This window comes from Cucurbita maxima, unplaced genomic scaffold (genome assembly GCF_002738345.1).
Source record: "Cucurbita maxima cultivar Rimu unplaced genomic scaffold, Cmax_1.0 Cma_Scf00030, whole genome shotgun sequence".
In the NCBI taxonomy this organism is placed as follows: Eukaryota; Viridiplantae; Streptophyta; class Magnoliopsida; order Cucurbitales; family Cucurbitaceae; genus Cucurbita; species Cucurbita maxima.
In genome coordinates, this window is record NW_019272046.1 from 1,395,364 (window position 1) to 1,422,251 (window position 26,888).

At 38.0% G+C, this 26,888-nt stretch overlaps 4 protein-coding genes across 8 annotated transcripts; 1 reads left to right on the forward strand and 3 right to left on the reverse strand.

The window, feature by feature from the left end:
* Nucleotides 1-580: 580 nt before the first annotated feature.
* Nucleotides 581-5,195, reverse strand: LOC111466105 (DNA replication complex GINS protein PSF2). 2 transcript variants are annotated; one of them, XM_023110688.1, is made up of 9 exons: nucleotides 4,975-5,188; nucleotides 3,305-3,354; nucleotides 3,147-3,221; nucleotides 2,888-3,002; nucleotides 1,619-1,718; nucleotides 1,504-1,534; nucleotides 1,329-1,421; nucleotides 989-1,141; nucleotides 581-867 (listed from the first exon to the last, which is right to left on the reverse strand). In XM_023110688.1, exons 2-9 carry the CDS (start codon nucleotides 3,350-3,352, stop codon nucleotides 847-849), a joined length of 636 nt encoding a protein of 211 aa, XP_022966456.1. In that variant the 5' UTR covers nucleotides 3,353-3,354; nucleotides 4,975-5,188; the 3' UTR covers nucleotides 581-846. The 2 variants fall into 2 exon arrangements, with proteins under 2 accessions (XP_022966456.1, XP_022966457.1); XM_023110689.1 differs by lacking the exon at nucleotides 581-867 and having other exon boundaries at nucleotides 1,054-1,165; nucleotides 4,975-5,195.
* A 1,916-nt stretch (nucleotides 5,196-7,111) lies between these two features.
* On the forward strand, nucleotides 7,112-13,298 carry LOC111465999. Of its 2 annotated transcripts, XM_023110529.1 has the most exons (9): nucleotides 7,117-7,291; nucleotides 7,451-7,715; nucleotides 8,869-9,016; nucleotides 9,093-9,243; nucleotides 9,341-9,466; nucleotides 9,561-9,641; nucleotides 11,135-11,327; nucleotides 11,421-11,691; nucleotides 12,769-13,298. In XM_023110529.1, the coding sequence occupies exons 2-9, from the start codon at nucleotides 7,524-7,526 to the stop codon at nucleotides 13,014-13,016; spliced, it is 1,410 nt and encodes a 469-aa protein (XP_022966297.1). In that variant the 5' UTR covers nucleotides 7,117-7,291; nucleotides 7,451-7,523; the 3' UTR covers nucleotides 13,017-13,298. The 2 variants fall into 2 exon arrangements, with proteins under 2 accessions (XP_022966296.1, XP_022966297.1); XM_023110528.1 differs by having other exon boundaries at nucleotides 7,112-7,715.
* A 1,042-nt stretch (nucleotides 13,299-14,340) lies between these two features.
* On the reverse strand, nucleotides 14,341-17,880 carry LOC111466064 (cell division control protein 2 homolog C). Its single transcript, XM_023110637.1, has 4 exons — nucleotides 17,089-17,880; nucleotides 16,905-16,974; nucleotides 16,685-16,823; nucleotides 14,341-14,673 (listed from the first exon to the last, which is right to left on the reverse strand). Exons 1-4 carry the CDS (start codon nucleotides 17,702-17,704, stop codon nucleotides 14,581-14,583), a joined length of 918 nt encoding a protein of 305 aa, XP_022966405.1. The 5' UTR covers nucleotides 17,705-17,880; the 3' UTR covers nucleotides 14,341-14,580.
* A 1,011-nt stretch (nucleotides 17,881-18,891) lies between these two features.
* LOC111465975 (2,3-bisphosphoglycerate-independent phosphoglycerate mutase) lies at nucleotides 18,892-25,505 on the reverse strand. 3 transcript variants are annotated; one of them, XM_023110494.1, is made up of 11 exons: nucleotides 25,307-25,505; nucleotides 24,993-25,193; nucleotides 24,684-24,811; nucleotides 23,511-23,661; nucleotides 23,224-23,427; nucleotides 22,524-22,948; nucleotides 21,684-21,876; nucleotides 21,498-21,593; nucleotides 20,929-21,084; nucleotides 19,982-20,169; nucleotides 18,892-19,319 (listed from the first exon to the last, which is right to left on the reverse strand). In XM_023110494.1, the coding sequence occupies exons 2-10, from the start codon at nucleotides 25,152-25,154 to the stop codon at nucleotides 20,005-20,007; spliced, it is 1,680 nt and encodes a 559-aa protein (XP_022966262.1). In that variant the 5' UTR covers nucleotides 25,155-25,193; nucleotides 25,307-25,505; the 3' UTR covers nucleotides 18,892-19,319; nucleotides 19,982-20,004. The 3 variants fall into 3 exon arrangements, with proteins under 3 accessions (XP_022966262.1, XP_022966261.1, XP_022966260.1); XM_023110493.1 differs by lacking the exon at nucleotides 18,892-19,319 and having other exon boundaries at nucleotides 19,803-20,169; nucleotides 24,993-25,173; XM_023110492.1 differs by lacking the exon at nucleotides 18,892-19,319 and having other exon boundaries at nucleotides 19,803-20,169.
* Between the last annotated feature and the right edge of the window lie 1,383 nt (nucleotides 25,506-26,888).

Genomic DNA, 26,888 nt, shown 5'->3' on the forward strand with positions numbered 1-26,888 from the left:
ACCATTTTGCATCTCTTGTTGAGAAAAATATTATCATATCAGCTCACCAAACAAAGATTTCCAAAGAAACTAAAGTGTTCTAAAGTGGAGTTTTAATGTATGAAGAACGATAGTGATTGGATTAAATGAAAGATTTGGTAAAAGTGGTAGAATATATATAAAGGGTATTTCGTTCACCTCTCCGAAGTGGGCTTCCCTAAACGTTTTTAAAACGCGTCTGTTAAGGAGAGGTTTCCATGCCTTTATAAAAGGTGTTTTGTTCTCCTCCCCAACCAATGTGGGATCTCACAATCCACTCTCAGGGCCAGCGTCCTTGCTGGCACTCGTTCCCTTCTCCAATCGATGTAGAACTCCCCAATCCACCCCCTTCGGTGTCCAAAGTCCTTCCTGGCACACCGCCTCATGACCACCCTCTTCAGTATCCAGCGTCCTTGTTGGTATACCGCCTCGTGTCCACCCCCTTCAGGGCTCAGCCTTCTCACTAGCACATCGCCTAGTGTTTAGCTTTAATAACATTTGTAAGAGCTTAAACCCACTGCTTGCAGATATTGTCCTCTTTGGGCATAAATAGACATTTAAATTAAAAACAACTTGGATCATTGACCTTTCATCTAATGTAAACAAACATCACTACATGGATCCATATACATCCAGTTAGCCTATTATGCTAACAAATCTACAATGAGCATCATACGTTCTAGTAATAAAGGGATGATCTAGAGAGAGTTTAGCTAGAGTAAGAAATATAAGTGAACACATAAATTGGTTTTGAAGAAGAATCTATGCTAGCTTCATTTAGAGCTGCTCATATAAATAAGAATGTACTTATCATAATTGACGCGGATTCTACCGTCTCCGAAGAGGTCTCTGGAGAAAACAGAAATAGACATAACGTTAGAAACGTCATATTGAGCAAATACTTACATCAGTAGGTAGCAACATTATCAGTAGGGATCGTTGATGATAGCATTACAAAAGAGGCACATACCCTTTGCCCATGATCATGTCCTTGTGACTGCACATTGGTCATTCTTTCTTGATCTGGGACCAACTCTGGATTTCCGTGCTTGTAAATTGCCTGCAACGCTCTACCGACAAACGGTCGAACTATATTCACTTCCATGGCAGATAGATCTTTAATCTAGGATCACAAAACCAGAAGACCCTGATCACATCAGCACATAATCAAAAAGACAAAACCTAGTGAGTAAGAACGTTGCATTTAGCATCTTTTCTGTTAGAAATGATACAGTAATAAAGCTGCAAGTTCATAAATTTGAAGTAAAAAGAAGAAGAAAATAAAAATAAACTCTTAGTCAGAAGTCGACCTTCACTGCAGATGTGCGTGTATCAATCGACTCCAAACTGGTTTCAACTTTGTGAAACCTAACATCCCTGATATCTTCAATAAGAGACCTTACCTATGAAAAGCAACTCAATCAAATGACTCACGAAAAGAAGTTATTTACATGCCAAAACTCAAAACAAAAGCTCCCAACTCACCAAATACATGTCAGGAACGTCGTCTCGTGCGCTATCAACCACAACATACAGTTAGCATCAACTCTTTTAATGACCATAAAGAACTTCGTAATGTTAAAGATCTCGTAATACTTACTGGTCAAAAAGAAGTTTCGACATTTCGACATAATGGAAGGGTAGTATCTGGAAAGATCCTTGAGACTCTCGTTCTGCCTCCAACGTTTGTGTCAACTTTTCTAGTCCAGAAAGCCGAAAACAGTGAGATTACAAACTATCTACCCTGACTGTAATGGATTATATCTCTCTTCTTTTTCAGTCTTTTTATAGCCCAATATTTCTTCTATTATCTTCATCACATGCAAAAAATTAAAGAGTTGATGCCTATTGCACCCATCAGAAGGAAGAAACCTAAAATATTTGGATTACAAGAAATAAATTGTGAAAAATGTTATGAAGTAAGAATGAATATCAAGGTTACTCTTAGGTACTATTGGGTAATCCATGCTACTCATGTACCTAATCAAGATATCAATGAAACCAGCAGCAATATCTTTAAACTTGATACATATGCATGCAAGAAAGAAAGTAGTTGTGTGCTAACACCAACACTTTTGCCCCTCCAAGCCACCATATAGATTCAGCTCTTTTACGTCTGAGGAAGCTACAGCTAGTTTTTTCCCTTCTGAGAAATCATAATCTTAGGATTCTTAGTGCATAACCGAAAAGTGTTCTCATGATTGACAGACATCTAAAAAACGATCACCGACATTGAACGTAATGAAACCAGGATACGATTCCTATTCACAATTTGGAATCCATATCTCAATATCTTTCGGATATTTATTAGACTACAAGCTCTAAAGAAAAAGTAACAAGCTAAGGTAAGCTGTACCATTGAATTGTAACTTTATTTGGTTTTTCTCTGGGAGATGGAGTTTCCTTGACGATGAATCCTTCACGTAGGTCCGAAGAACGTAATATTAAACATAGAACCCTCCATAAATTTTTTATATTCATCCACTAAATATATATATGGTTTGCAAGGATGCTAGGAGTTCTTCTATTGCATAAAGAAAGCATTTTTATATCCCATTCATGTTGGCGTGACCCTGTGTTTCAAGCTTGAAACCATGGTCCATGATAGGAGGATTGCTCAACAGCACTGATTCCTATATACTTGGAATGTAATAATCTCTTCGATATTAATCTACAAAACCGACGTAAATTCTAGATCTACAGATATTATATCCTCCAATTGAGTATGCAGACTAGTAATTGCTTCAGATTAAGATACTTAATCCAGGAGTATCCGTCGACATTCACCTAAAAAGAATGAAGAAAAAGCCTGCAGATTACGTGTGTTACGCATGAAAGAAATTTCACCATATATAACAGAAGAACTTACCAACCGACATCCACTCTGGAGGCCTAATTGCACATTTCCCTCTTTTTTTCAGAGCAATCGCTAGCCACAATGGAACTTCAGTGGCGATTTGGGGATAGAACGGACCATAATCCCCCTTGAGGAAACATGGAAATTAAAAACACTCAGCATTAGCAGGAAGAAAAGATAAAAAACACACAACAATGAAAAATTGAAATCCTGCAATAAAGCAGACAGCATATGTTAAACATGAACAGAATAGGTGAAGAAGGCAACATACACAAATCAAATTTAGAGAATCCATTCTCATATTAGGAACAATCTCCACCATTTCATCTTCAGCTACAAACTCGATCTGGACAAGAATCCCCGAAACAATTTAGCATCAATGCCAGATAACATTGCTTTAACCATTTAGATAGAGCAAGAAGAGGATACCTCTTCTGCAGAAAATAGGGTCAGGTGAGGATCTGATTGACCAGCCATTTCTGTTAAAAGGAAATCAGACTATTCAAATATAAAATAACAGTTCCATTATTGGATAACTAAAGACAAACATGATATGAAAACTCTAGCCAATTGGATCTAAGAACCCATAATCGATATGTAAACCCCTAGATCATATATGTTCGAACCCCCATTCAAGATGATTTAGAACTTCCTGAGAGTTCGATCTAACAATCTTATTGAAGAACAAAACCTTTAGAACTAAAATATCCAAAAATCCCAAAACGATAAAGAATTCACCCAAGGGAAAATAAGATTTGAAGTACCTCGTTGTTCAAATATATTAAGGCAATAAAACTTGTTTGAGATTCGAATCACTCCACAAACAATATTGATCAAGTCAACCTCGAATGATTCTAAGCATGGAACCTAAACTACGTAGAACTGTAAAGAAACTTAGCTCTAGACTAAAACAAGGTATAAATGTTCTTTTTTCTACCTTTTTCAAATTTTCTTTACAAAGACAACATACATGGTTCTATATAGCTTCAAAATGAAATCTTTGACCTTCCATGAGACATTTCAAAAGTTTGTAACCTTCATAATTTATTACCATAATTAGCCATTTTGTAAATGTAACTGTGTAAAGTAAATAAAAAATATTAAAACTAAAAAATACACGAACGAAACACCATAAATCCAAAAATAGTAGATTTTAATCACCCCCCAAGAATTCATAACCATCTAAGAATAAATGAAACCTCACTAAAAGTAACTTGAATCCATTGTTGCAAAATAAAACTTGATTCTTCTTTAATATAGCACTAGTTGCAACTTGAGTTCAAACTTGATTTTACTCAATATGACTAGAGATCTCGTGGTAATAATTTAACAACAATTTCTTCACATCTTCCTTGAAGTTCATATTACATGATTAAGATGTCTTGGTTCATATCCAAGCAAGGTTAAAAGTTGTTCTCACAAATTTTGGATTGGACATTGGAAGTAAACATTTCCCACGAAACTTAAAAGCGCCCCCACCCTACAGAAAAACCAAGAGCAAAAATTTTGCTACACACTAGCAAATTCTACAGGGTATTTGAGGGAGGGTTTGAGTTTAGTCAAGGAGTTTTCTCACGCCTAAGGTTTATGACACAAATTCAAGGGTTTAACAAGACCAAAGCATCCAAAATCTGCATCCCAAACACAGTTTTCATAAACCCATGCTTCTAAACCCTCCACTTAAATCTCTAGGCTTGATGTCTAACTTCTAAGTTCCAAGATTTTCCTCCTCCAGAAATTACAAAACCATGCTATGAAAAACCATCCACTGCCCAATCTATCCATTATCTGATTTATCATCTTCAAACCATAATAAAAATTCGTGCTAGCACATTCAACGATAATGGTATCAGTTTCATCTGTATAATATAAACGGAATTATAGAAAGTGATATCAAATAGAAATCAAATAACTACGTTGCAGCTGTTAAATCATCAAATTGAAAAAACTACAGCGAATGAACCAAAATGCAAGAGTAAATCGGTAAAGAGCAACTAAAATTCCAGCGAAAATCGTATAAATTTCAATGGTTGTTACAAATTTGAGGATCTGTGGAGTTTCAAAGGCAGAAGAGAAACAACAGCAATCTGAAAATTTACCTAACGAAAGCTTCAATCTGAACAATCGTGAAGATCGGAAGTCGATGACTAGGGAAACAGAAGCAGCGGCAAGAGTTGGGAGAAAAAATTCAAAACTGAAAATCTTGGCAAAATTTGAGGGGGGAAATGAACGTAAACCAATTTTTAAGCTCGCTGCGAAAAAGTGTGCGAAAATCACAGCCAAATTTTTAAGGGGTTGAAATTTAAATGATGAATTTGAATATCAAATTTAAGCGGATGAACCATGATGAATTATAATCATTAAAATCATTTTGTAGTGTTGAAATAGGATTAAAATAGGTTAATCCATTAGGGCTCTTTTTTATCTCTAAAGAAATGAGGAAATGAGGAGAGATTCCTCGCTATTAACTAACGGGTAGATGTCGGGATTGTATTTGTTGTCTCTGTCCCCTCCTAATTCACCACTCGTCCTACCCCTATGCACTGTCATGTTTGTCTAAGGGGGTGTTGTATGTGGCTGTGTGTCGGATGTCCGATAATACTTGTCCAGAATGCCTCCTAATTCACTCATTGTCCTGCCTAGTGTCATGGTCATGCTTGTATAAGGCATGATACCTGTCTATGGTCGCATGCTCGTTCTAAACTCTTTTTACTCTACAATAATATGATATTGTCCACTTTGAACATAAGTACTTATGATTTTGTTTTGGGCTTCCCAAAAGGTCTCGTACCAATAAAGATAATATTTCTCACTTATAAACTCACCTCTTTCACTAAATTAACCAATGTGGGACTCACTTTTAATAATTCTCAATAGAAACACGAGCAAAGAAGACTTTCATGTCCCAGCTAGTAATGATTATTTATTAGGATGAAATATTTTAAGGCAGCCAACAAATATTTATTAATATAATAATTTTTGTGCATTATTATTTATGACGATGAAATTAAATTTAAATCCGTAACCTTTTCAGCATTCATGGTTTTTAATGCCATTTAAAATGTAATTAATTACATTCAATAAAATAATTTAAGTTTACTTCTATTTAATTTTTTTAAAAAAAAACTATTAAATAGAGTACAAATTTTATTGTGTATAAATATATGAATTTCAAACAAATATTTATATTAAATATAAAAAAAATGATTATTTTGTAGAACTGATATTATATTTTAAAATTAACAAAAAAAAATTAAAAAAAATGATGGATGGTAATAAAATTTTAATTTATAACATGGTTGCGATTAATTTACTAAAAATAATATAATACGGGCGTGGTATAAAAATGTTCCCAAAGTAATTTCACTTTGCACGACAATAATTATTTTTAAATATTATTAGCTCTTATTATTTACTGGGCATTAAGTCATTCTCTCGTACTTATCTCGAAACATAAAAGTCATGTTTTTAGACTTAACTGGTCCCGAAGTGCAATTAGTTGATTCACTACCTCTAACAAACTCGATACATATATGGATCGGTCATAATAAACACCTTGCTACTAGTGTAGCTGGCGACTCTCTAGTAGCCCCGACATAATACCCTGATAATATCACAAACATTAAGGGAGTGACCTCAAGAGCCTGAACTAACTACGGTCATATGTGGTTCATTTATTAGAATGCTTCACTACTTCGAGTTAGCCGGTGACTATTTAGTAGCCCCAAAAGGGTAGCCTTATAACATGAAGAGACACATGAGCAATGTCATAAACACGTGGAGAGCAACTCCATGTATAAACCAACTACGACACATGTATGAGTCAGTCACTCTTCACTACTATAAGATAATAGACGACCTTGTAGCATGAAGATAGTATTTCGATAACATGAACAGCTACGTACATAATTGCATGTACAAATAATTAACCGGGAACAACAATCGGCACTCACTAAAATATTTTTAATTTCTTAATTTTTTTCAAATTATTTAAAAAATAAAATATCAATGAAAAATTTTGAAAACTATTTTTTTAAACATTTTTTTAAAAGTTAAAAAAGGTATTTTTGAAACATTTTTTTGCAATTTTTTAAACAAAATATTAACGGTTTTTAAATGAATATATTTTAATTTTTTTTTTTTAATTTTTTAAATGGAGGGATATTTTAGTCAATTTGATATTATGTAATATATTTTTACATGAATTGGGATTTTAGAATTTTAAATCCTGTTCTTCGTGTTTCGTTTTCCCCCTTCTTCTTCATCGCTCATCTCAAAGGTTTAGCGATGTCTGGTGTTCAATCCCATCCGACTTCACTAGGACTCCACTGACACACTCCAACTCCCAGCTCCGGCGGCCTCACTCCGCCGCCTCACCGGAGACCCACTCCTTCATCTTACCATTTTTACTTCCCGGTGAGTTTTTATTTGCTAGGGTTTCCGGATTTCCTAATTCCACCGCCATTTGCTTTGACATCCACGCGATTCAGTTTCTTTCGCCGATTGACTTCCTTACGGAGTTTAAACCTTCTGTTTGTGAGGATTTGTGTAAGTAATTGGGGTTTTCTTTTGGAGGTTTATGTGAAATTCGCTCTTGCTTGAAACGAGGAGAAGTAGAAGTGTTGTTGTTGTTGTTGGGGGGGAACTCATGGAAGGGAGGAGGATTTCGGCGAGTCCTCGGCCTTGTTCCGGTCGGCGTATTTTGGCTAAGAAGCGGCAGCGGGTTGATGGGTTTGTTAATAGTGTGAAGAAGCTGCAGAGACGGGAGATTTGCTCGAAGCGAGATCGTGCTTTTAGTATGAGTAATGCGCAAGAGAGATTTCGCAACATGCGTTTGATGGTCTGTTCTTTTTCCTTTTGCATCTTGTGCTATTTGGCTGTTCTTTACTGCATTACATACTTCTCCTCTCTCATTGCAGCTTCATTTTGTTTGGCTATAACATGTTTTTTTTTTCAAGAAAAAACTCTAGCCCACTTCATTTTTGTTCCTCCTTTGTTCTTTTTCCAGTTTGACTGATTTTGTGGGAAGCTTTTGGCCGATGCCTCTTTCACCCTTTTCCATTTCTGTTCATTTAGACAAAATGTTCCTTTACGTATGGTACCAGGACGTCTTAGATCGGGGCGTCGTTTTATCTATGGTTAAAGGGGTTTCCCTAGTGCACTTTCCCTTCCAACGATGGAGCCAATTAAATGACTTCACAGTGTTATTTCCTGATCTTGATAGTTTTAACACCTCAGCCTAACAAATTGTTTGGAAGAAATATGAAATTTTCTCGCGCTTATATGTTGCAGATGGTTTCTTTGTTTTCCTTTTCTAGAATCTTCTATTACAGATGAATTGAATGTGAATTTTATTTTTTCTTGGCCATGTTATTTTGTTTGTAAAAGGATAGGCACTCACGTCAAGGGAATTACGTTTGCATCACTAACTATTTAGTACATTCTGTTTGGCCATACTCTTGTGTATCTAAGTCATTTTGTTTATTGTTTTACTTATTCACCTCCACTCTCATTGAAGCTGGATTTTATATCTTGGTGTGGGCTGGATTTCCGTGATTAGTGTTTTGTGGTGTTTTGTGATGATTTTGTCTCAAGGGATAACTTTATTATTGTTGGAGAATTCTACTTACGGAGTCCATTTGTTATCATGTGTCATGCTTTAGGTTGATTATTAAAAGTGATAGTTATAATTCACGATATTAACAAGGCCCAGGCCCGGGATTTCTGTAAGTGATTGATGGTTGAATTGAATAGAAAATATGTAATAGCAGGAAGGATCCGTGCAACTGGCCTTATGCTATTGAGAATATGATGGTTGATATGACAGCTTTCCAAGCTGTTGAGAATATACTTAAGAATCTGCTACTATTGGACATTGGAAACTATATTACTCAAGTTTGATCCATGTGCTTGGAATTGACATAAATTACATGAATGTTGTTTTCTTTGTAAAATTTATATTTTCTTTCTATTTAATCGTTTAATTGTATCAGGAGGAATATGATACTCATGATCCAAAGGGGCATTGTTCACCAGTTTTACCTTTTCTAATGAAGAGGACCAAAGTAATAGAAATCGTTGCTGCACGTGATATTGTTTTTGCGCTTGCACATTCTGGTGTTTGTGCAGCTTTTAGTAGAGGTAACTACATTATGCCCTAGTGAGTCTTTTTAAACGAAAATTTCTGAATGACACGTGTTGGTTATTTCGTGTACAGAGACCAATGAAAGGATATGCTTCTTGAACGTCAGCCCTGATGAGGTCATTCGGAGTTTGTTTTACAATAAGAACAATGATTCACTTATCACAGTTTCAGTTTATGCTTCTGATAACTTCAGCTCTTTGAAATGCAGATCTACAAGGATTGAGTGCGTAAAATTCCATTGCTCGTGTTTGTATTATTCATTTTCTTCAATTCAATGCTTATATTTATCTCTTCTGATATTTCCTCCTTAAATCTACTAGATATATTCGAAGGGGCAAGCCTGATGCTGGTTTTGCACTTTTTGAGTCTGAATCATTGAAGTGGCCTGGATTTGTCGAGTTTGATGATGTTAATGGGAAGGTTCTAACCTACTCTGCACAGGATAGGTAACTTTATTGTCTTTCTTTTATTTGTCTTTGTTTCATTTTATTCTTATTCTTATTGCAACTTGTTTCTTTTTTCCTGCTCTTTTGTTGTCAGCATATACAAGGTGTTTGACCTGAAAAACTATACCATGCTTTACTCCATATCAGATAAACATGTTCAAGAAATCAAGATCAGGTAATTCTCTCCTATTTTCTCTTAGTGTTGTGCAATGGAACAAAGAAAATTCAAGTCTTTAGATGACTCTTCCTGATTAATACAAGTGAGAGTTACTGAACATTGAAGATAAATTTGAACGTCAAGATTATTTTCTAGCTTCAAGATGAAGCTCTTGATTAATTTGTGAATTAAATTAGTTTGTTTTCTTTTCTAGAAGACAGCCTAGCACCTTATGTCATGCACCTCCACCTCCATCTACACCTATATGTACATTTGCTGTTTTTTTTTTTTCTTTTTTCTGAATTTTCTTTTGAAGATGGTGCAGTTGTGTTTGCAATGTCATTCCTTTTGTACATTCTGTGCTTGTACTTTTTCAGTGGTGTATAGGAAGCACAAAAACTCCATTTTAGTTAGGTTGTGCATGTTGGACACAAACTCATCTAGACACGCTCTGAATATGTGTCTGACATGCAAAACCAATGCCCAATTTCGTAAGGACAAAATACACGAAGTTAAAATTAATATTTTCCAAGTCAGAAAACTAGTTATTGTCACACCATGTTTGCATTAGTCTACTGACGGTCAAATGACTTCAGGAACCTTTTAGAACGTTTTTCCAAACCTCAGGATTCATAAAACTTAACATCTAAAAACTTTTGGTATGGTTCGTTTCTGTATGCTGCTCTTTTGCAGAACTGTACATAGACCTAGATACATGTTGAGTTGAAAGGGATTACAATAAATTGTTGGAGTTTATATTATTTTAATTGAAGTTTTCCCTTTTCCTCTCTCTCGTTCTTATATGATTTAGATTGTGGCAGCTGACCTAGTAGGTTTCTATGTAGTTGTCCTGGAGAAGATAGTGAGGGTGAGGCACGTCATATGTTAGCTAACAGAATAGTTCATAGAACTTGACTTCAAAAATATTTTGGTATGGTTCACTGCAGTATGCTGCCCTTTTGCAGAATTATACATAGGCCTATTGCCAATACATGGTTAGTTGAATGGGATTACGATAAATTGTTGGAAGTTTTTAATTTAAATTTAGCTTTTCCTTCTCTCTCTTTCTCTATCTCTCTCTTTAATATGAATTGGATTGTGGCAGCTGGCCTCTAGGTTCTATGTAGTGAGTTGTTTGGGAGAACTTAGTGAGGGGCAGGCATATCATATAGTAACTACAGAATAGTTCATGGAACTTGACATCAAATTCTTTTGGTGTGGTTCGTTGCAGTATGCTGCCTTTTGCAGATTGTATGTAGACCTAGCGCCACTACATAATTAGTTGAAAGGGATTACGATAAATTGTTGCAAGTTTATAATTTTAATTTAGTCCCCCCCCCCCGTCTCTCATATGAGTTGGATTGTGGCAGATGATTCTGAAAATAATTCTGGTTCTTTTGGTCGTGTAATTAATTCAATTACAAAAACCATCCTTTCATTGCAACCCATGGGTTATAAGTTTGTTGGAGACAGAGTTGTTAATGACGCTATACTTACTTTTATTACTGTAGCCCTGGGATCATGCTATTGATTTTCAATAGAGCTAGTAGCCACGTTCCTCTTAAGATTCTATCAATAGAAGATGGCACAGTTCTCAAAGCTTTCAATCATCTGCTTCATCGGAACAAGAAAGTGGACTTCATAGAACAATTTAATGAAAAACTTCTCGTGAAGCAAGAAAATGAGAATCTTCAAATACTTGATGTAAGTAAATGTTCTATTGGTTTGTAATTTTTATGATGAACATCTTGAGCTGATTTGCTAAGTTATTTTTATGGATGTTGTCACTTTTTATAGGTTCGTAATGCTGAATTGATGGAAGTTAGCAGATCTGAATTTATGACACCATCAGCTTTTATCTTTCTATATGAAAACCAATTGTTTCTGACATTTCGAAACCGAACTGTGGCTGTCTGGAACTTTCGTGGGGAGCTTGTGACTTCATTTGAGGATCACCTTTTATGGCATCCAGACTGCAATACCAATAACATTTACATCACCAGTGATCAAGATCTCATTATATCCTACTGCAAAGCTGATGGGGATGATCATTGGATGGAAGGAAATGGTAACTTTTAATCCTACTCTCTGCCAAGATTTAAATCTTCGGTTCCACCATTGATCAATATGTGTGGTTGTTTGAAGAGCTGAAGGTGGTATTAATTTGTTTCCATCAGCCAACTTGAAACTGTTTTCTGATGTTTGTCTCGTTTCATGTGTACGACGTATGGATGCCAGAGTAATAGTGAAAATGAACCCTAGTGATTATTTTGTTATTTCCTTGCATGCTTTGGTGCTTTTCTCAAAGACATTTCACTGAGGATCAATCTGTATTTTTGTCTGTCTGGGGAGTCAATTCTGCAGCATGATAATCATGGGATGGTGGATTAGAAATGTTGTGACCTAGAGATTTATGATGGCATTCTTTATCATAACTCTCTTCAAAAATTTTATTTGTATCTCTTAACCAATTAGTTGAGTGAGATTCCCGTGTACTACTTGTCATTAGTTAGGATTTCTTCAATGAGTGCCTGGATTGAGAAGAAGGATTTCCTGTAGGATCTTGGGGATCCCGTTTTGTCCAATGGTAGATTATGTCCAAGCCTACTTTGAGGGGATTAGGAATGGGAAGTTTGCTTCTTCAGGATGTGGCCTTGCATGCAAAACACTTGTGACTTTTCCCCTGGAAACCAGGCTTTCTATATCAGGATCATTGTGAGCAAGTATGATTCTATTGATCAACTGGGATCTAATCTTAGGGTAAGGCCTCAGAGATTTGCAGAGATCTTTTGCTTTGGAAAACATGAAAATTTCCTCCTGTCTTGGGTTCCTTGTCAGGCATTGGTGGTTGATTTTCTTGTCGGAGGATTGTTGATGAAGAGAAAAAAAAAGCCCCTTTTACTGTCTCTTTCCCATCTTTATCACCAGTCTTTGCCGAAAGGTTATGCCCATGGCATCTGTCCTTTTTATTTCTAGGGACTCTAAGGACTTTGGTTTTGGCTGGCCTTTGATTTGTAGAGATTAGAATTTACTACATTTTTTTTTTGTGGGGTGGGTGGTGATCTTGCTTGAATAAATAGAAGTTGGGTGGGTATTCCACCACTATGATCAGCTCTGATTTGGCGCCATTTATGTTTTGATGCAGCTGGTTCGATCAATATCAGCAACATCTTGACTGGCAAATGTCTGGCGAAGATTAATGCAAGCAATGGAAACCCCAAGGTTGAGGACTGCAGCTGCGCTGACATTTCGAAAAAGCAGTGCAGTTCTTCACAGATGAGAAACACAGTTGCAGAGGCTTTGGAAGATATCACTGCACTTTTCTATGATGAAGAGCGTAACGAGATATACACGGGTAACAAGAACGGTCTGGTACATGTGTGGTCTAACTGAAGAACTCATTTTTTTTATTTGTTTTTTTTTTCTTTTTTTTTTTTTTCACTCCTGAAGTTTGTTTTAACATTGATCGAACTGATGATTTGATGATGATGATGATGATGAAAGGTCGGTTTATACTAATGCAGATTCGATGGTAGAATAATAGCTCGTGACAGTAGTTGATAGGTGTGTTTGCATTGTAACATTAATAGATTTTAATGTGTTATGTACCCTAGTGTAAAAATCTTCCTTGGCTTTACAAGCATAGTCAACAATTTAAGATTTCTGTCACTGAAATTTGCTTATGATTAGTAAGGTGTAAAACTCGAGTATAATTTAGAAGATTAGTCGATGACCAAAGTATATTTCTTGTTGAAGTTTGAGTTCGATATCTATTCGACTTTGACTTTGTTTCAAATGGGATCATTTAAATTCATGAGGTTTAAGGGGAAATGGTTCTAAATGGTCTTTTTAAGTTCATTTGATTAACTTTATACTACTTTTTGGTGATTAGACTGTTTGAGTTTTTAAAGGTCACTGGGGAAAAGGAAGAAAAAGAAATAAGGAAAGAAATGACATATGCTCAAGGTGTTGCTTTTAGGTAAACCTCCTACTTGTCTCTACACTGAAGGAGCACCCTTGAGAGTTAGTCCAGTCAGAAAGCGGAGGGTACAAACCATTTGTACCTACAAAGAAAGTGCGGGCTTCGATAGAAAAGTATTTTTCTTGGCAAATGGGTATTTAGGACATTTATGTGATTATTAAACCTCCTTTGTGTCACTACACTGAAGGAGATTGACCTTGAGAGTTAGTCCAGCGGAAAGGGAGAGTGTATAAGCCATCTGTACTTCTACAAAGAAAATGCGAGCTTTCTTCGATAGAAGAGTATTTTTCTTGGCAAATGGGTATTTAAGACGTTTATGTGATTATTAAACCTCCTACTTGTCTCTATACCGAAGGAGATTGACCTTGAGAGTTAGTCTGGAAAGGAGAGGGTACAAGCCATTTGTACTTCTACAAAAAAAAAAAGTGCGAACTTCTTTGATAGAAGAGTATTTTTCTTGGTGGTAAGTTTAATTAGTATTATTTAGAAGAAATCAATTATAAACACCTATATAAATAGTTCTGGTTTAGAATTTTAAGAATGAAAAGATTGATATATATCAAAATAACTGACCATTTTTAATCTAATGATTTCCTTATAACATTTATCTTTTATTGTCCAATTTTTGTAACAAGTCCTTCCTAAAACACTAAAAAATGAGGATGGACTCTACATTAGATTTACTTATACCACTTCTTTCCTCCAATACTATCTTCCAATTCCTTCAAATCTATGAAGCAGCAGCCAAAGTGAGCTTATCATACAGAGTAATAAGAAGAGACAACAACAAAATTCTTAATTTAAATTCACAAATACAAGTTGAAGTGCTTGCATTCACCAAGATGATGACAAGTTGACCAACTTTTTCAGATTACCACAAGAAACAAAACATTTCACATTTCACAAATCAATTAAGCATCACATCACATCACATCTATTACCATTTTCTATATTCTCTCACATTCTTTCAGCTGTCTAATACTGAGACTTGTCGAGGCTGTCAAAGTACGGATGCTCTAGAGCTGCCTTCGCTGAGATTCTATCTGCCGGATTATATGTAAGCATTTTCTGCATTTGCACAAAACAAAAAACAAATTAATACATAAGAGAGCATTACACTGCAGGCAAAACCAGCAATCTAGATGGAGAAGAACCAAAGGGCTCATAGACCATTTGATCCACGCTGCAGGCTTGTATCTCTATAACAATCTATGCTCATTCTAGAATAGTGGCTATAAAATCTTTCTGCAGATTAAATACTAAAAGGAAACTGAAAATCATTAACTAAGATGGTGAATTGGATATAAATGAAGATTCTTACTTCGAAGTAGTATATCCGAGCAACGAGAAAAAAAAAAGTTGTTCTATATTCTCTGTCATTGAACATCAAATGAAATTCATGGACAATGAAGGATAAATGAAATGGAAGTTTAGGAGGTATCATTGTACAGAGAAAGAGAAAAAGAAAAAGAAAAAAAATCCTAGCCCTACATTCCTGATGACGGAATGAATAATGTTTTTTCACCTTATTAAAGTATGTTGGATAGTTTCTTTTGATATTGTTAACCCTTGCCTAGATTAAACTTTAAAAGGATACAAAACTCTCTAATTGAGATTTGAGACCTGACGATCATGATGAGTTTATAACTAGATTCTAATCTTGCACGGCTGTCATGTTTAGACCAACCGCCCATGGTTGATAACAGCAGCTCAGCAATGTCATCAACAACGGCAACAAGATCCCCCACTAAGGTATGGATGAAAATGTACTTTTAGAAGAATAGCTAGTTTTGGTTGATGAACACCTCAGCATTGACCTTTCTCTAATGATCTAAAAAGTAGATAGGCCATATCTTCCGGAGGACCAACCTGATGAAGAAGATAACGGTTGGCAGCAGGAAAGAATGGAACCTTCGAGGAACATTGGGTGCCTCCACAATAGTTGAATGAACAGTATAGGTACATAAGCTAGCATAGTATCTTCTCAATTCTATTTCGAAAGACATTGAGAGACCAGAGAGGAGAGCACTTTTAACAGTAAGAAAGGTGTGACTTAATAACCGATATAAGTAGATTTTCTAGTACTAGACAAGAGGTTAACTATGGATGACTTGATTGCATAACAAAAGTCTACTCCTGAAAACAAGATGGTGTAAGTAGTTTCCAATGCGATAAGAGGGTTATGGCTTAGAGGCATCAATTGCAATCCAAACGAAAAAGGGATGCTGAGTAGCTGCTATGAAAGCTCCCTCATGAAATATGAGCGGCTACCATAGGAATTAGACAAAGTAGTCATTAACCGTGTTAGAGTCCAAGCCAACTGCTAGCATATATTGTCCTCTTTAAACTTTCCATTTCAAGTTTCCCCTCTAGGTTTTAAAACGCGTTTGTTAAAAAGTGGTTTCCACACCCTTATAAGAAATGATCCGTTCCCTTCTTCCACCAATGTAGGATCTCACAATCCACCTCCTCTGGGGGCCAGCGTCCTCGCTGGCATACTACCCGATGCTTGGCTCTGATACCATTTGTAACAACTCAAGTCTACCACTAGCACATATTGTCTTCCTTGGACTTTCTCTTTCGGGTTTCCCCTCAAGGTTTTAAAACGCGTCAATTAGTGAGGTTTTCACACCCTTATAAGGAATGTTTCGTTCCCCTCCAACCGATGTGGGATCTCACAAATCGAGTGTCATAGATCTGATAATATGAGCAGAAATTGAACTTCAGTAGTGGCATATCAATGGATTAAACCCAAGAAACCAAGTAAAAATGTGACCTCCACCCTGTTGGTTATCTCAATGAAGAAGGTAGTTACTTTAGCTCCTAAAAGTTGAAAGGCAACCGAATAAGTTCACTCCTATTTTTACTAGCTTCAGCTTCCATCCCGTTTACTATTGATTTTGTTTCTTCTACAACAAATCCTCTGCTAATGAGTGCCCAAAAATCAGCCACAATTGTTTTTGTAAGGCTAAGAATTTCCCAGATAGAGTTGGTTCTCTGACGGTAACTGTTTTATTGATTTGAGCAATGTTCAAAAGGACTTCTTAAAATATAAAGCAAGAGGAACAAGCAAAATTACCGAGAGAAGGTCAGCACCCTCGGGTTCCAGGGATGGAACTGCACGTGTCAGATTCTGCGGTTCCCATTGAGGATAGACATGCCAGTCCCGCAAAGAACTAACTCCAGGCCACTGTTTCTCGGTGGGGGTACCTAGCAGCCTATGAGATAATACGTCAAACACGTACAGAACTACGAAGCTGTACAGTCAGACAAAGAAAAAGGAAAAGGAAATTAAGTACCTAAAAATGTGGAGCAACTGTTGAAACTCAGAATCTCCGGGGAACAGGGCCTGCCTTCTCACCATTTCAGCTGGCATTTTACCGAACAATGGATGGAAATTAATGAGTAATATGATCGATCAATAAGGACGAAGGAAGCGGTGGCTAATTGACTATTACGATGATGATAAGTGTAAGGAATTACCGAAGATGCAACCAACAGACCACATATCGACAGCAGTGGAGTAATGAGTGGATCCAAGGAGAACTTCAGGAGCACGGTACCAGAGAGTGACAATCTCATGAGTGTAGCTCTTAAGAGGGACAGTAAATGCACGGCCAAGGCCAAGATCGGCAATCTTCAGAATACCCTTACCCTGATCCAGAAGAAGATTCTGCGGTTTCAGGTCACGATGGAGAACGCCATGACTATGACAATGCGCAACACCCTTACAGAGTTGAAACAAGAAACTCTGAACAAGGGAAGAAGGAAGAGGCCTAGGGTTGGGTCCCTTGCGATGCGAATCGATGTACTTCTTGAGATCAGTATCCAGATACTCAAATACAAGGTAGAGAAGAGGCTTACCACTTTTATGGTGGTGAACATGCTCAACGCAGAGAAGACGAACAACATAGAGAGACTGAGAGAGCAATTGGAGAAGAGAAACCTCACGAAGCGCCGTCGGTGGAACTCCTTCTTCGTCCATTTCGAGGCGAGTTTTCTTCAGAGCAACAAGTTGGCCAGTTTCCTTATCTTTGGCCTTGTACACCTTCCCGTAAGTTCCTTCGCCGACCTTTTCGAGCTTCTCGTACTTCTCCATGGCTACTGAAGATTCTGATTCTTCTTCTTCTTCTTCTTCTTCTTCTTCGTGCTCTGAAAATGGATTGAAAATGATGAACTGATTTTCTGGATCGGATCGTGAGACCGAGAAATTGTGAAAAAGCAACGAACCCTAAAATGGCTCTCAAATTTCGAAAACGCTCCCTCTCTCTCTCTCTCCCCACTTTTTTTTCAAATTTATAAAAAAAGGAGGGAAAAAACACAACCAGTTAGATCCATATATGCCACGTGGCGCCTCCCAGTGATCTGGCTGTTACTTTGTCTTTTCTTTGTTTTTTTAAATATAAAAAAAAACACTATTTTTTCCCTCCCTAACTCGGTTGCAAGAAATTGATTTTCACCTTTATTTTCTTTATAACACAATTGAAATTTTTGAGAAATTAAATGGATAACATTCATATTTTAGTAGCGTTCTTCGAGGCGGTGTAGTTTGGGTGGAGCTTGTCGATGAATGTCGGTTGGTTAAGTAAAGAGTTATACTCTCTAATAGCAAATAATCGAAAATGTTCGTGTTGTGGGTAGTCGTCCAGTTGATCGTTATTGTTCCAACACTATCTGCGAATAGGGGTTTCGAAAAAGTGATAGCTTGTGTTGTTGGTAGCAGCACCGTAGATCATCACTGCTCCAATACAACAGTTGGAGAAGTGGGGTTTTAGGAAATAATAGTTTTTGTATTGTGGGTAGTCGCACAATTGATCATTACCGCTCCAATGCAATTATTGGAGTAGTGGGGTTTCAGGAAATAGTAGCTTGTGTTGTGGGTAGTTGTGCAATTGATCGTCACCTCTCCAACACAATTGTCGGAGGAGTGAGATTTTAGTAAATAATAGCTCGTGTTGTGGGTAGTTGCGTAGTGGATTGTCACCTCTCCAACACAATCATCGAAGAAGTGGGGTTTTAGAAAACTATAGCTCGTGTTGTGGGTAGTAACACAATTGATCGTTACAACTCAAACGCAATTGTCTGAGAATAGGAGTTTCGAACAATAATATCTCGTGTTGAGGGTAGTCACACAGTTGATCAACATCCTCCAACACTGTTGTCAGAGAAGTGAGGTTTCGAGAAATAGTAGCTCGTGTTATAGGTAGTCGCACAGTTGACTGTTATTGCTCCGACATAGTTGCTAGAAAAAAAACCATTTTTTTAAAATAGTAGGGGGTTAATGGTCACGGCTTCGACATAGTTGTTATAAATGGATTAAATGTAGGTTTTTTTTGTCAAGAAATTTTTTTTAGGCTTGGCTATAAATAGCCGAGCTCAGCCGCCTTTTGCCCTCCAATCACAGACACGGAGCCCTAGACCAGCCGCCGCCCCATCCAGCCACTCGAGCCGCACCACCCTCCTTTCTTCTCCTCACTCCTGCGTTTGTCTTTCCTCTCCTCCGACCACCGCACGCCGCCGTCCACCTCTCGTCCCACGCCAATGCTGCCTCTCCTTCACGCTCGGCCGGTCAGACGGCTGCCGGACGAGCCACATTGACGCGGGACGCCGTTGCTTGCCAACCTGTGAGGAAGAGCCGCCGTCCACCACTGCCCCGCGCGTTGCTCACGCTGCTTCACCAGGCCGCCGGTCACCGCCGCAGAATCTTTGCCAAACTGCAAGGAAATAACTGTTAGTTTTGTCTAGACTCGAAATTTATGCTTAATTTCGATTTCGATTTTGAGTTGTGACGTACCACTCACTTATAAAAGTTTTGGTGCACCAGCCCAAGTGATCGAACATGAACTAAGATCATATCCGACCTTCTAGTAGGAGTATGGTGAGTAATAAAGCCCTAAGCCCTATAACTTTTAGATCGTTGTGCTATGTGTGGTTTAGATTGGTTCGTAGGTATTTGAATGTACCCACACACTTCCATCAGTTTTTTTGTTTAGTTCTAACACAATAGATTGGTTATAAGAATTAGATGCTCGAGCTTCGGTTAGAATATACGTCTAAATCAGCTGATGCTCCAAGTAACCCATAATCTTATACCGATCTTATACCATCTCAGAGTTCCAATAAGAGGCTACTCCATCAAAATTGGACAAAATTTCAGCAATGTAGAAAAAAATGGAAGGAGCTATTCTTAGATCTGAAGAGTCAACAAAATTTATTGATTGAACTATATCTTCTTTTCATGGTCTGGTTAACATGGATAGACCCACAAATAAACATGAATCCAAAGATCAAAACCAGTACTTATTCAACAACCTAGCATAGCCATTGCTAGTTCTCTCGCACAGTTAATCCTAAAAACATAACCTTACTTGGATACCTTTAACTTTCCATGTCGCTCACTTAGTTATCGACGACTTCAATTAGGGTTGTCTCGTAGTCGCTTGGAGCTTCATACCCATGGAGATTGATAACAGTTGCAGAAACATTGGCAAGCCCTCCATCAGGAACATCCTTACGGAATCTGACCCCAGGGGCCAGTCCCGGACCTCCAATTGCAATAGGAACCTACAGTTTAAAGATCCAATCAAAACAAATTCAGGACACCTTTCATTGCCACCAAAATCCCCCCAAGCGTTTCCAAACTGTTTTGAAGAATAGCTTCTATAGAACATAAATGGCACTATTATTCTTCAAGCTTAAGATCAGTGATTTCAAATGTAATGTCACTATGAGATCCTACATCGGTTAGAAAGGAGAACGAACATTCTTTATAAGGGTGTGGAAACTTCTCCTTAGCAGACGCGTTTTAAAGCGCTTGAGGGGAAGCCCGAAAGGAAAAGCCCAAAGAGAACGATATTTGCTCGTGGTGGGTTTGGGCCGTTACAAATGGTATCAAAGCCAAACACTGGGCGATGTGTCAACGAGGAGGCTAAGTCTTGAAGGGGGTGGGCACAAGATGGTATGCTAGCAAGGACGCTGGGCCCTGGAAGGGGGTGGATCCTGAGATGCTACATCGGTTAGGGAGGAGAACGAAGCATTCTTTATAGGGGTGTGGAAACCTCTCCCTAACATACGCATTTTGAAAACCTTGAGGAGAAACCCAAAAAGAAGTCCAAAGAGGACAATATATGCTAGCGGTGGACTTGGGATGCTATAGTCACTCTTTGATCCGTTCTTGAAAATAGATTTAAAAACAGATTTGAAAACAGAAACAAAGTACTCCAAGGAGAACCTTATTTACAATCCCTACTAGCTATATGTTTGTCTTGGTTCTACAAGTAATCTAGTACCCATATGAAATTTACTGGTAAGAGCCAAACTTACTGGCTGAAGAGTGTGAGAGGTCAGGATTTGAATTTTGCCATTTTTGTCAAGAAGAGGCTGCCCTGACTTGTTTCTTTTCACCATATCCTCTGCATTTCCGTGATCTGCAGTAACAACGTATATTCCCCCTACTTGTTCAATTGCGTCGAGGATAATCTGCAACCATACTCTAAAAAAGTGAGCAAATGGGGAAAGGACGACAAAAATGATTAATGGTACAGGCACGAAACTCGTGACTCTTTGGTGGACATTGTTTTTCAGTTCGAGATGCACTAAAGAGCAGTAGCCATCCAAGGCTTAAGCACAAGGCACAAAAGAAAAAATGTTGAATAACAAGATGGTGAGAAAGTATACGAAAATGAAAGAAGCTAGGCTTGAGGTGCACATCACAATTAACGGAGCCTCACTTCTTTGAAATGAGGCACAGAGGTCGCACTGAGCTTAAGGCATGCACCTCTGCGGGCTTTTTAGAACATCGCTCGTAGACATGGATATAGAAACAAAAAGCGTTGCATGCCCGAGAAAAAAGAATGCTAGATTAAAATGTCTCGAGCAATAAAATCACATACTTTTACGGCATCATCAGCAGCCTTGCAAGCTACAACTGTGGCCTCAATATCACCAGTGTGTCCGACCATGTCACTGTTCGGCAGGTTAACACGTACCTATTTCCAACATGTGAACCAACATGCTAACAAGTTAGAACAAAATCAAACTAATATATTCAACTGACAAGTGAACAGCTCATTGCGTACCTGATGGAATTTTCGGCTAAGAATAGCATCTCGTGCCTTCTCAGCAATCTCTATGGCCTTCATCTTTGGCTTAACATTAAAGGTGATCCCAGAATCACTAGGAATCTCTACATATTCCTCCATTTCTGGGTTAAAATATCCAGAACGGTTTCCATTCCAGAAGAATGTAACATGGCCAAACTTGACGGTCTCGCTGTATTAGAGAGGGGAAAATAGTTCACATCACAGTTATCCAAGTATAGCTAAAATTGCATAAAACTAAACATAAAGAATGTGAGATCCCACATAGGTTCGGGAGGTGAATGAAACATTCTTTATAAGGGTGTGGAAACCTCTCCCTAGCAGACACGTTTTAAAAACCTTGAGGGGAAACCCGAAAGGAAAAATTCAAAAAAAGACAATGTCTGCTAGGGGCTTGGACTGTTACAAATGGTATCAGAGCTAGACAATGGGTGATGTGCCAGCAAAGAGGTTGAGCCCTGAAGGGGGTGGACACAAGGCGGTGTGCCAACAAGAACACTGGCCCCGAAGGGGGTGGATTGTGGGGGTCCCACATCAATTGTAGAAGGGAACGAGAACGTTAGGCCCAAATCCTACATCTGTTGGGGAGGTGAACGAAGTATTCTTTATAAGAGTGTGGAAACCTCTCCCTAGCAAACGCGTTTTAAAAACCTTGAGGGGAAGCCCGAAAGGGAAAGCTCAAAGAGAACAATATCTGCTAGCGGTGAGTTTAAGCCGTTACAAAGAGCATTTGTGATTTTACATAAACTAAAACCGACTTGTGCAGGAGAATGTTACACAGATGCAAAAACAACACATAATAGCTTGGCTACTGCTCACCTGCAAGCAAAGGTCCGAACACCATTGTGCACAAGATATTCCCCAGATGTTCTCTCAATCTCTGGGGGGGAGACAAGGTAATGGCTTGGAAGCTTCAACTCACCATCATACTGAAGCATTCCAGCATAACGAATTTTAGGGACCCTAACTCGGTCAAATTTATCAAAATCTTCATATTCGAGGGCCTTGGCGATCATAACCATCCGATCTGCTCTAAAATTAAAGGTGACTACTGCATCTCCATCCACTATTGGGCCCACGGACTTCCCGCTATCATCAACTATGACAAATGGAGGAAGATATTGATCACTTGCTTTGGTTTCCTCTCTCAATTTCTTGACAGCTTCAACGGCACTTTTGAACTTGTATGGTGCTTCGCCAAGTACTTGTGCGTCCCATCCTCGCTTCACAACTTCCCAATCATTCTATAATTTGAAGTAACAAAAACAGTTGGGACTTAGATGGAATGATTTTAACAAGCAATTTTCCACACGTAGTGACAAACGGTAAGCTTACTATTCCGACTATGGCATGATATGCTTACAGATTTATAATTATTTGAAATGAATATTTTTCAATGTTTAACATACATATAGACTTTTTTTAAAAGCATATGGCATATCATGACCCACGCTCCTCACTCGTTGCAAATTGGTGGTATTGTGATCATACGAGTAAAATTACTCGGACAAAGATGTACCTCATATCGATCCATTGTCACATACATACGGCCCCCACCAGATGCGATTTGTGCATCGACCCCACTCTCATGTAGTTTGGCAAGGTCATTTTCAAGAGTTTCTACAAAACCCACACTCGAACCATCCAAAACATCACGCCCATCAGTAAGTATATGGACACGGATTCTTTTAGCTCCATTCTCACTTGCTCCTTTGAGTAATAACTACAGAGATCAAAACGTTGATAAGTGCGCATAAATGACAGACTAATAAATTGGAGAAACAATATGAAAACTTAAGCACTTACCTGTAACTGATCTATCCTAGAGTGCACTCCACCATCACTCAATAATCCTATAAGATGCAATGTGCCGGTTTCAAAGGATTGCTTGATGTATTTGAAACCTTCTCCGTCATATATTTTTCCAGAGGCAAGAGCAAGGTCAACAAGCTTTGCACTGCATTCAAAACAATTTCATCTCAAGTTTCAGTAATGGAAAAAGAACTGACAGGCCATAAAATCAAATTCTTCCCTTTGCTCTATTGCTAATAAATGAGTTTAAATATGCTTGTTACAATATAAAGAATCATAATATGCTTGTTACAATATAAAGAATCATAATCTATACATACTACGGCCAAGGAGGGAGCCCAAGTTTACAGTTAGCAAATATTGTCCTAACCCAAGTCCACCGTTAGCAAATATTGTCATCTTTAAGCTTTCCTTTAAGCTTTCCCTTTCGGGATTCCCTCAAGGTTTTTAAAACACGTCTACTGGGGAGAGGTTTCCACACCCTTATAAAGAATGTTTCGTTCTCCTCCTCAACCACCAATGTGGGATCTCACAATCCACCCTCCTTCGAGGCCTAGCATCCTCGCTGGCCCTCGTTCCCATGTCAAATCAATGTGAGACCCCCCAATCCACCCCCCTTAGGGGCCCAGCGTCCTCGCTGGCACACCACCTCATGTCCACCCCCTTTAGGGCTCAGCCTCCTCGTTGGCACATTGCCCAATGTCTAGTTCTAATACCATTTGTAACGGCCTAAGTCCACCGCTAGCAGATATTGTCCTATTTAAGCTTTCCCTTTCGGGCTTCCCCTCAAGGTTTTTAAAATGCGTTTGCAAGGAAAGGTTTCCATACCCTTATAAAGAATGTTTCGTTCTCCCCCCAACCGATGTGGGATCTCACACCTTTCATCAATTACTCCAACTTTCAAATATTATTTTTGTTTTTCTAATAGAAAAACGTCTCTCTAGTTTAGTAACCGAGTGACAGTACAAGAATATGAATAATGTGTCTTTTATAGTCTTAAAATAAGTACTTTCCACCTCTACTCAATAACTTGCACAAGATTTCTTCTACTGCCACAGGTAAGATGGAATTCTCTAGTTACAAATCAGATAAACATAGTGAAAAGACTGTCCATGTACCAATAAAAAATGCTGCAAAACAATGAGACCAATAATAAGATAAGCTCACCCTTGAGCATAGATACGTCCAGCACCAAGCGCGTTATGTCCGACCTCGCTGTTGCCCATGTCATCTTCTGTAGGAAGTCCTACTGCCTTTCCATGTGCCCTGATCAGCCTCCATCTCTCAGGGGCGCCCTATCAGAATCAGTAGATAATCGATCAATACATTCAAAAAACAGCCACCATTCACTCGTTTAGATTAAAGAAACCAACAGCAAGAAAAACCTCAAAATCTGAGGGGAAGAACACCATTTCTAATCCAAAATCGATACCAAAAACATGAATCGACAAGGACGAATCCATAACATTAAACTACCTTCTTAAGGGAATCCATGGTGGGAGTTTCGGCGACATGGATACAGTTATAGCGATCTGGATCAGCTTCGCCCCACCCATCCAAAACAATAAGAGCTACCGTCTTATCCTTAGGAAGCTTAGGATGATCCGGCAACTTCCACGAGAATCCAGAACTCCCCATCGATCTCCGATGAAAATACCTCTGAAAAACAAGAACACACTTAAGAAAAACATTACAGACGAACAAATCGCAATCAATAAGCTACTAAACCGGACAAAAACAGGGGAGAATCGAATCCATGAAGCAAAAGAAAAATCGAACAAGCAACTTACCAAGAACGTAGAATCAGCAGCGAATCAAAAGGCCAACAGGAGAGGTAAAAGCCAGTACCCGACTTTTTTTCAGCACAAATCCAACCGAACGGGTATATAAAAGACGATCAGGGATTGAAAATGGAGGACGCCTAAAAAGATGCTTCAAGAACGCAAGCGGATTTCATGCCGTTTGATCCAGAATTTCTGGGGATTGAATCACTGCCTTACAAGTCTTTGTCAGTGTGTTAGTTTTACATCTCTCAGGGACGACACTTGTCACACCTCACGGCTATATTTTTTCTTTAAAAAAATTAGCACTTTATTAGTATTATATTGTCGATCCAATAAAAGAAAAATTAATGTATATTATTAAAAAATTTAATTAATTAAAATATTCTTAAATTTTAATAATATCTTTAAATTTCTAAATATATATAAACGTGGGGTTTCAAACTCTGTACCTCTTACATGCAAGGCCTACTGTGTGAGTTACATCCCCTGTTTGCAAGGGTGTGGAAAACTCTCCCTACAGACGCGTTTTAACATCGTGAGGATAATGACGATATGTAACGGGTCAAAGTGGACAATATTTGTTAGCGGTGGCCTTGAGCTGTTAGAAATGGTTTAGAGGTAGTCACCGAACGATAGGATGCACTAGTTGGAGTAAGGATGGACCCTCTCCATAGTAGACGTGTTTTAAAACCGTGAGGCTGACGACGATGCGTAACAAGCCAAAGCGAACAATATTTATTAGCGATGAGCTTAAGCTGTTATAGGAAACTTATAGTATTTTTAAAAAAAGTTTCATGCAATTAAAAATGATCGATGCGATCTCGATTTTTAGTCACAATTTGGTCCGATAGTTTCAACTTAATTTTAATTTAGTCGCGGTTATTTTTTAAGTTTAAATCTTGCTTATTTAATTTGGTTATACACGAGAAGTAGTTCACAAATTCTCTCTCTCCCAGCCAGAAACTATTAATTTTCTCGACTTTTTATCAATCAAGACAATTTAAAACATTGGATTAAATAAAAAAAACGTGTGGTATGAAAATTTGAACTTCTGACTTCGAATAAATTAGTATATGTTAATTACGGTTGAGTTAAGTTCATTTTAACGTGAAGTTCTAGACCTAAAATAGAGAATAGGTGGAAGGTAAAGTTTAGATCTAAAGTAGTGATCCACACGTAAATAATTTTCGTTTTACTCTGATCGAAACGTTACAAATAAATTTGGAATGTAGAACTAGCTTAGAGGGGTTGAGGAGACTTGGGGGACAAAACGGGTTGGGCCGAGACAAATGACATTTGGGCTAAAACGTCACATTGATCGAGGTTGGAGTGAATTATAGTGATTCTAAAAAAACTATTGAGTAAGTGCCTCCACTACGGTCGGAAGGGTCGAAAATTGTGAACACGTGCAAATATTGTTTCATACTTGATGAGATCTAAAATCATGTACGTAACCTTAGGTACAAATATCATTCAGGTCTATACACGACTTTAGGCACATGCATGTATAAATTATCCAACACAGTAGTCATGCTGACCTTCTTAACCCAATGTAGGATCATCAATCAACCCCCTACGGGTCTAGCAT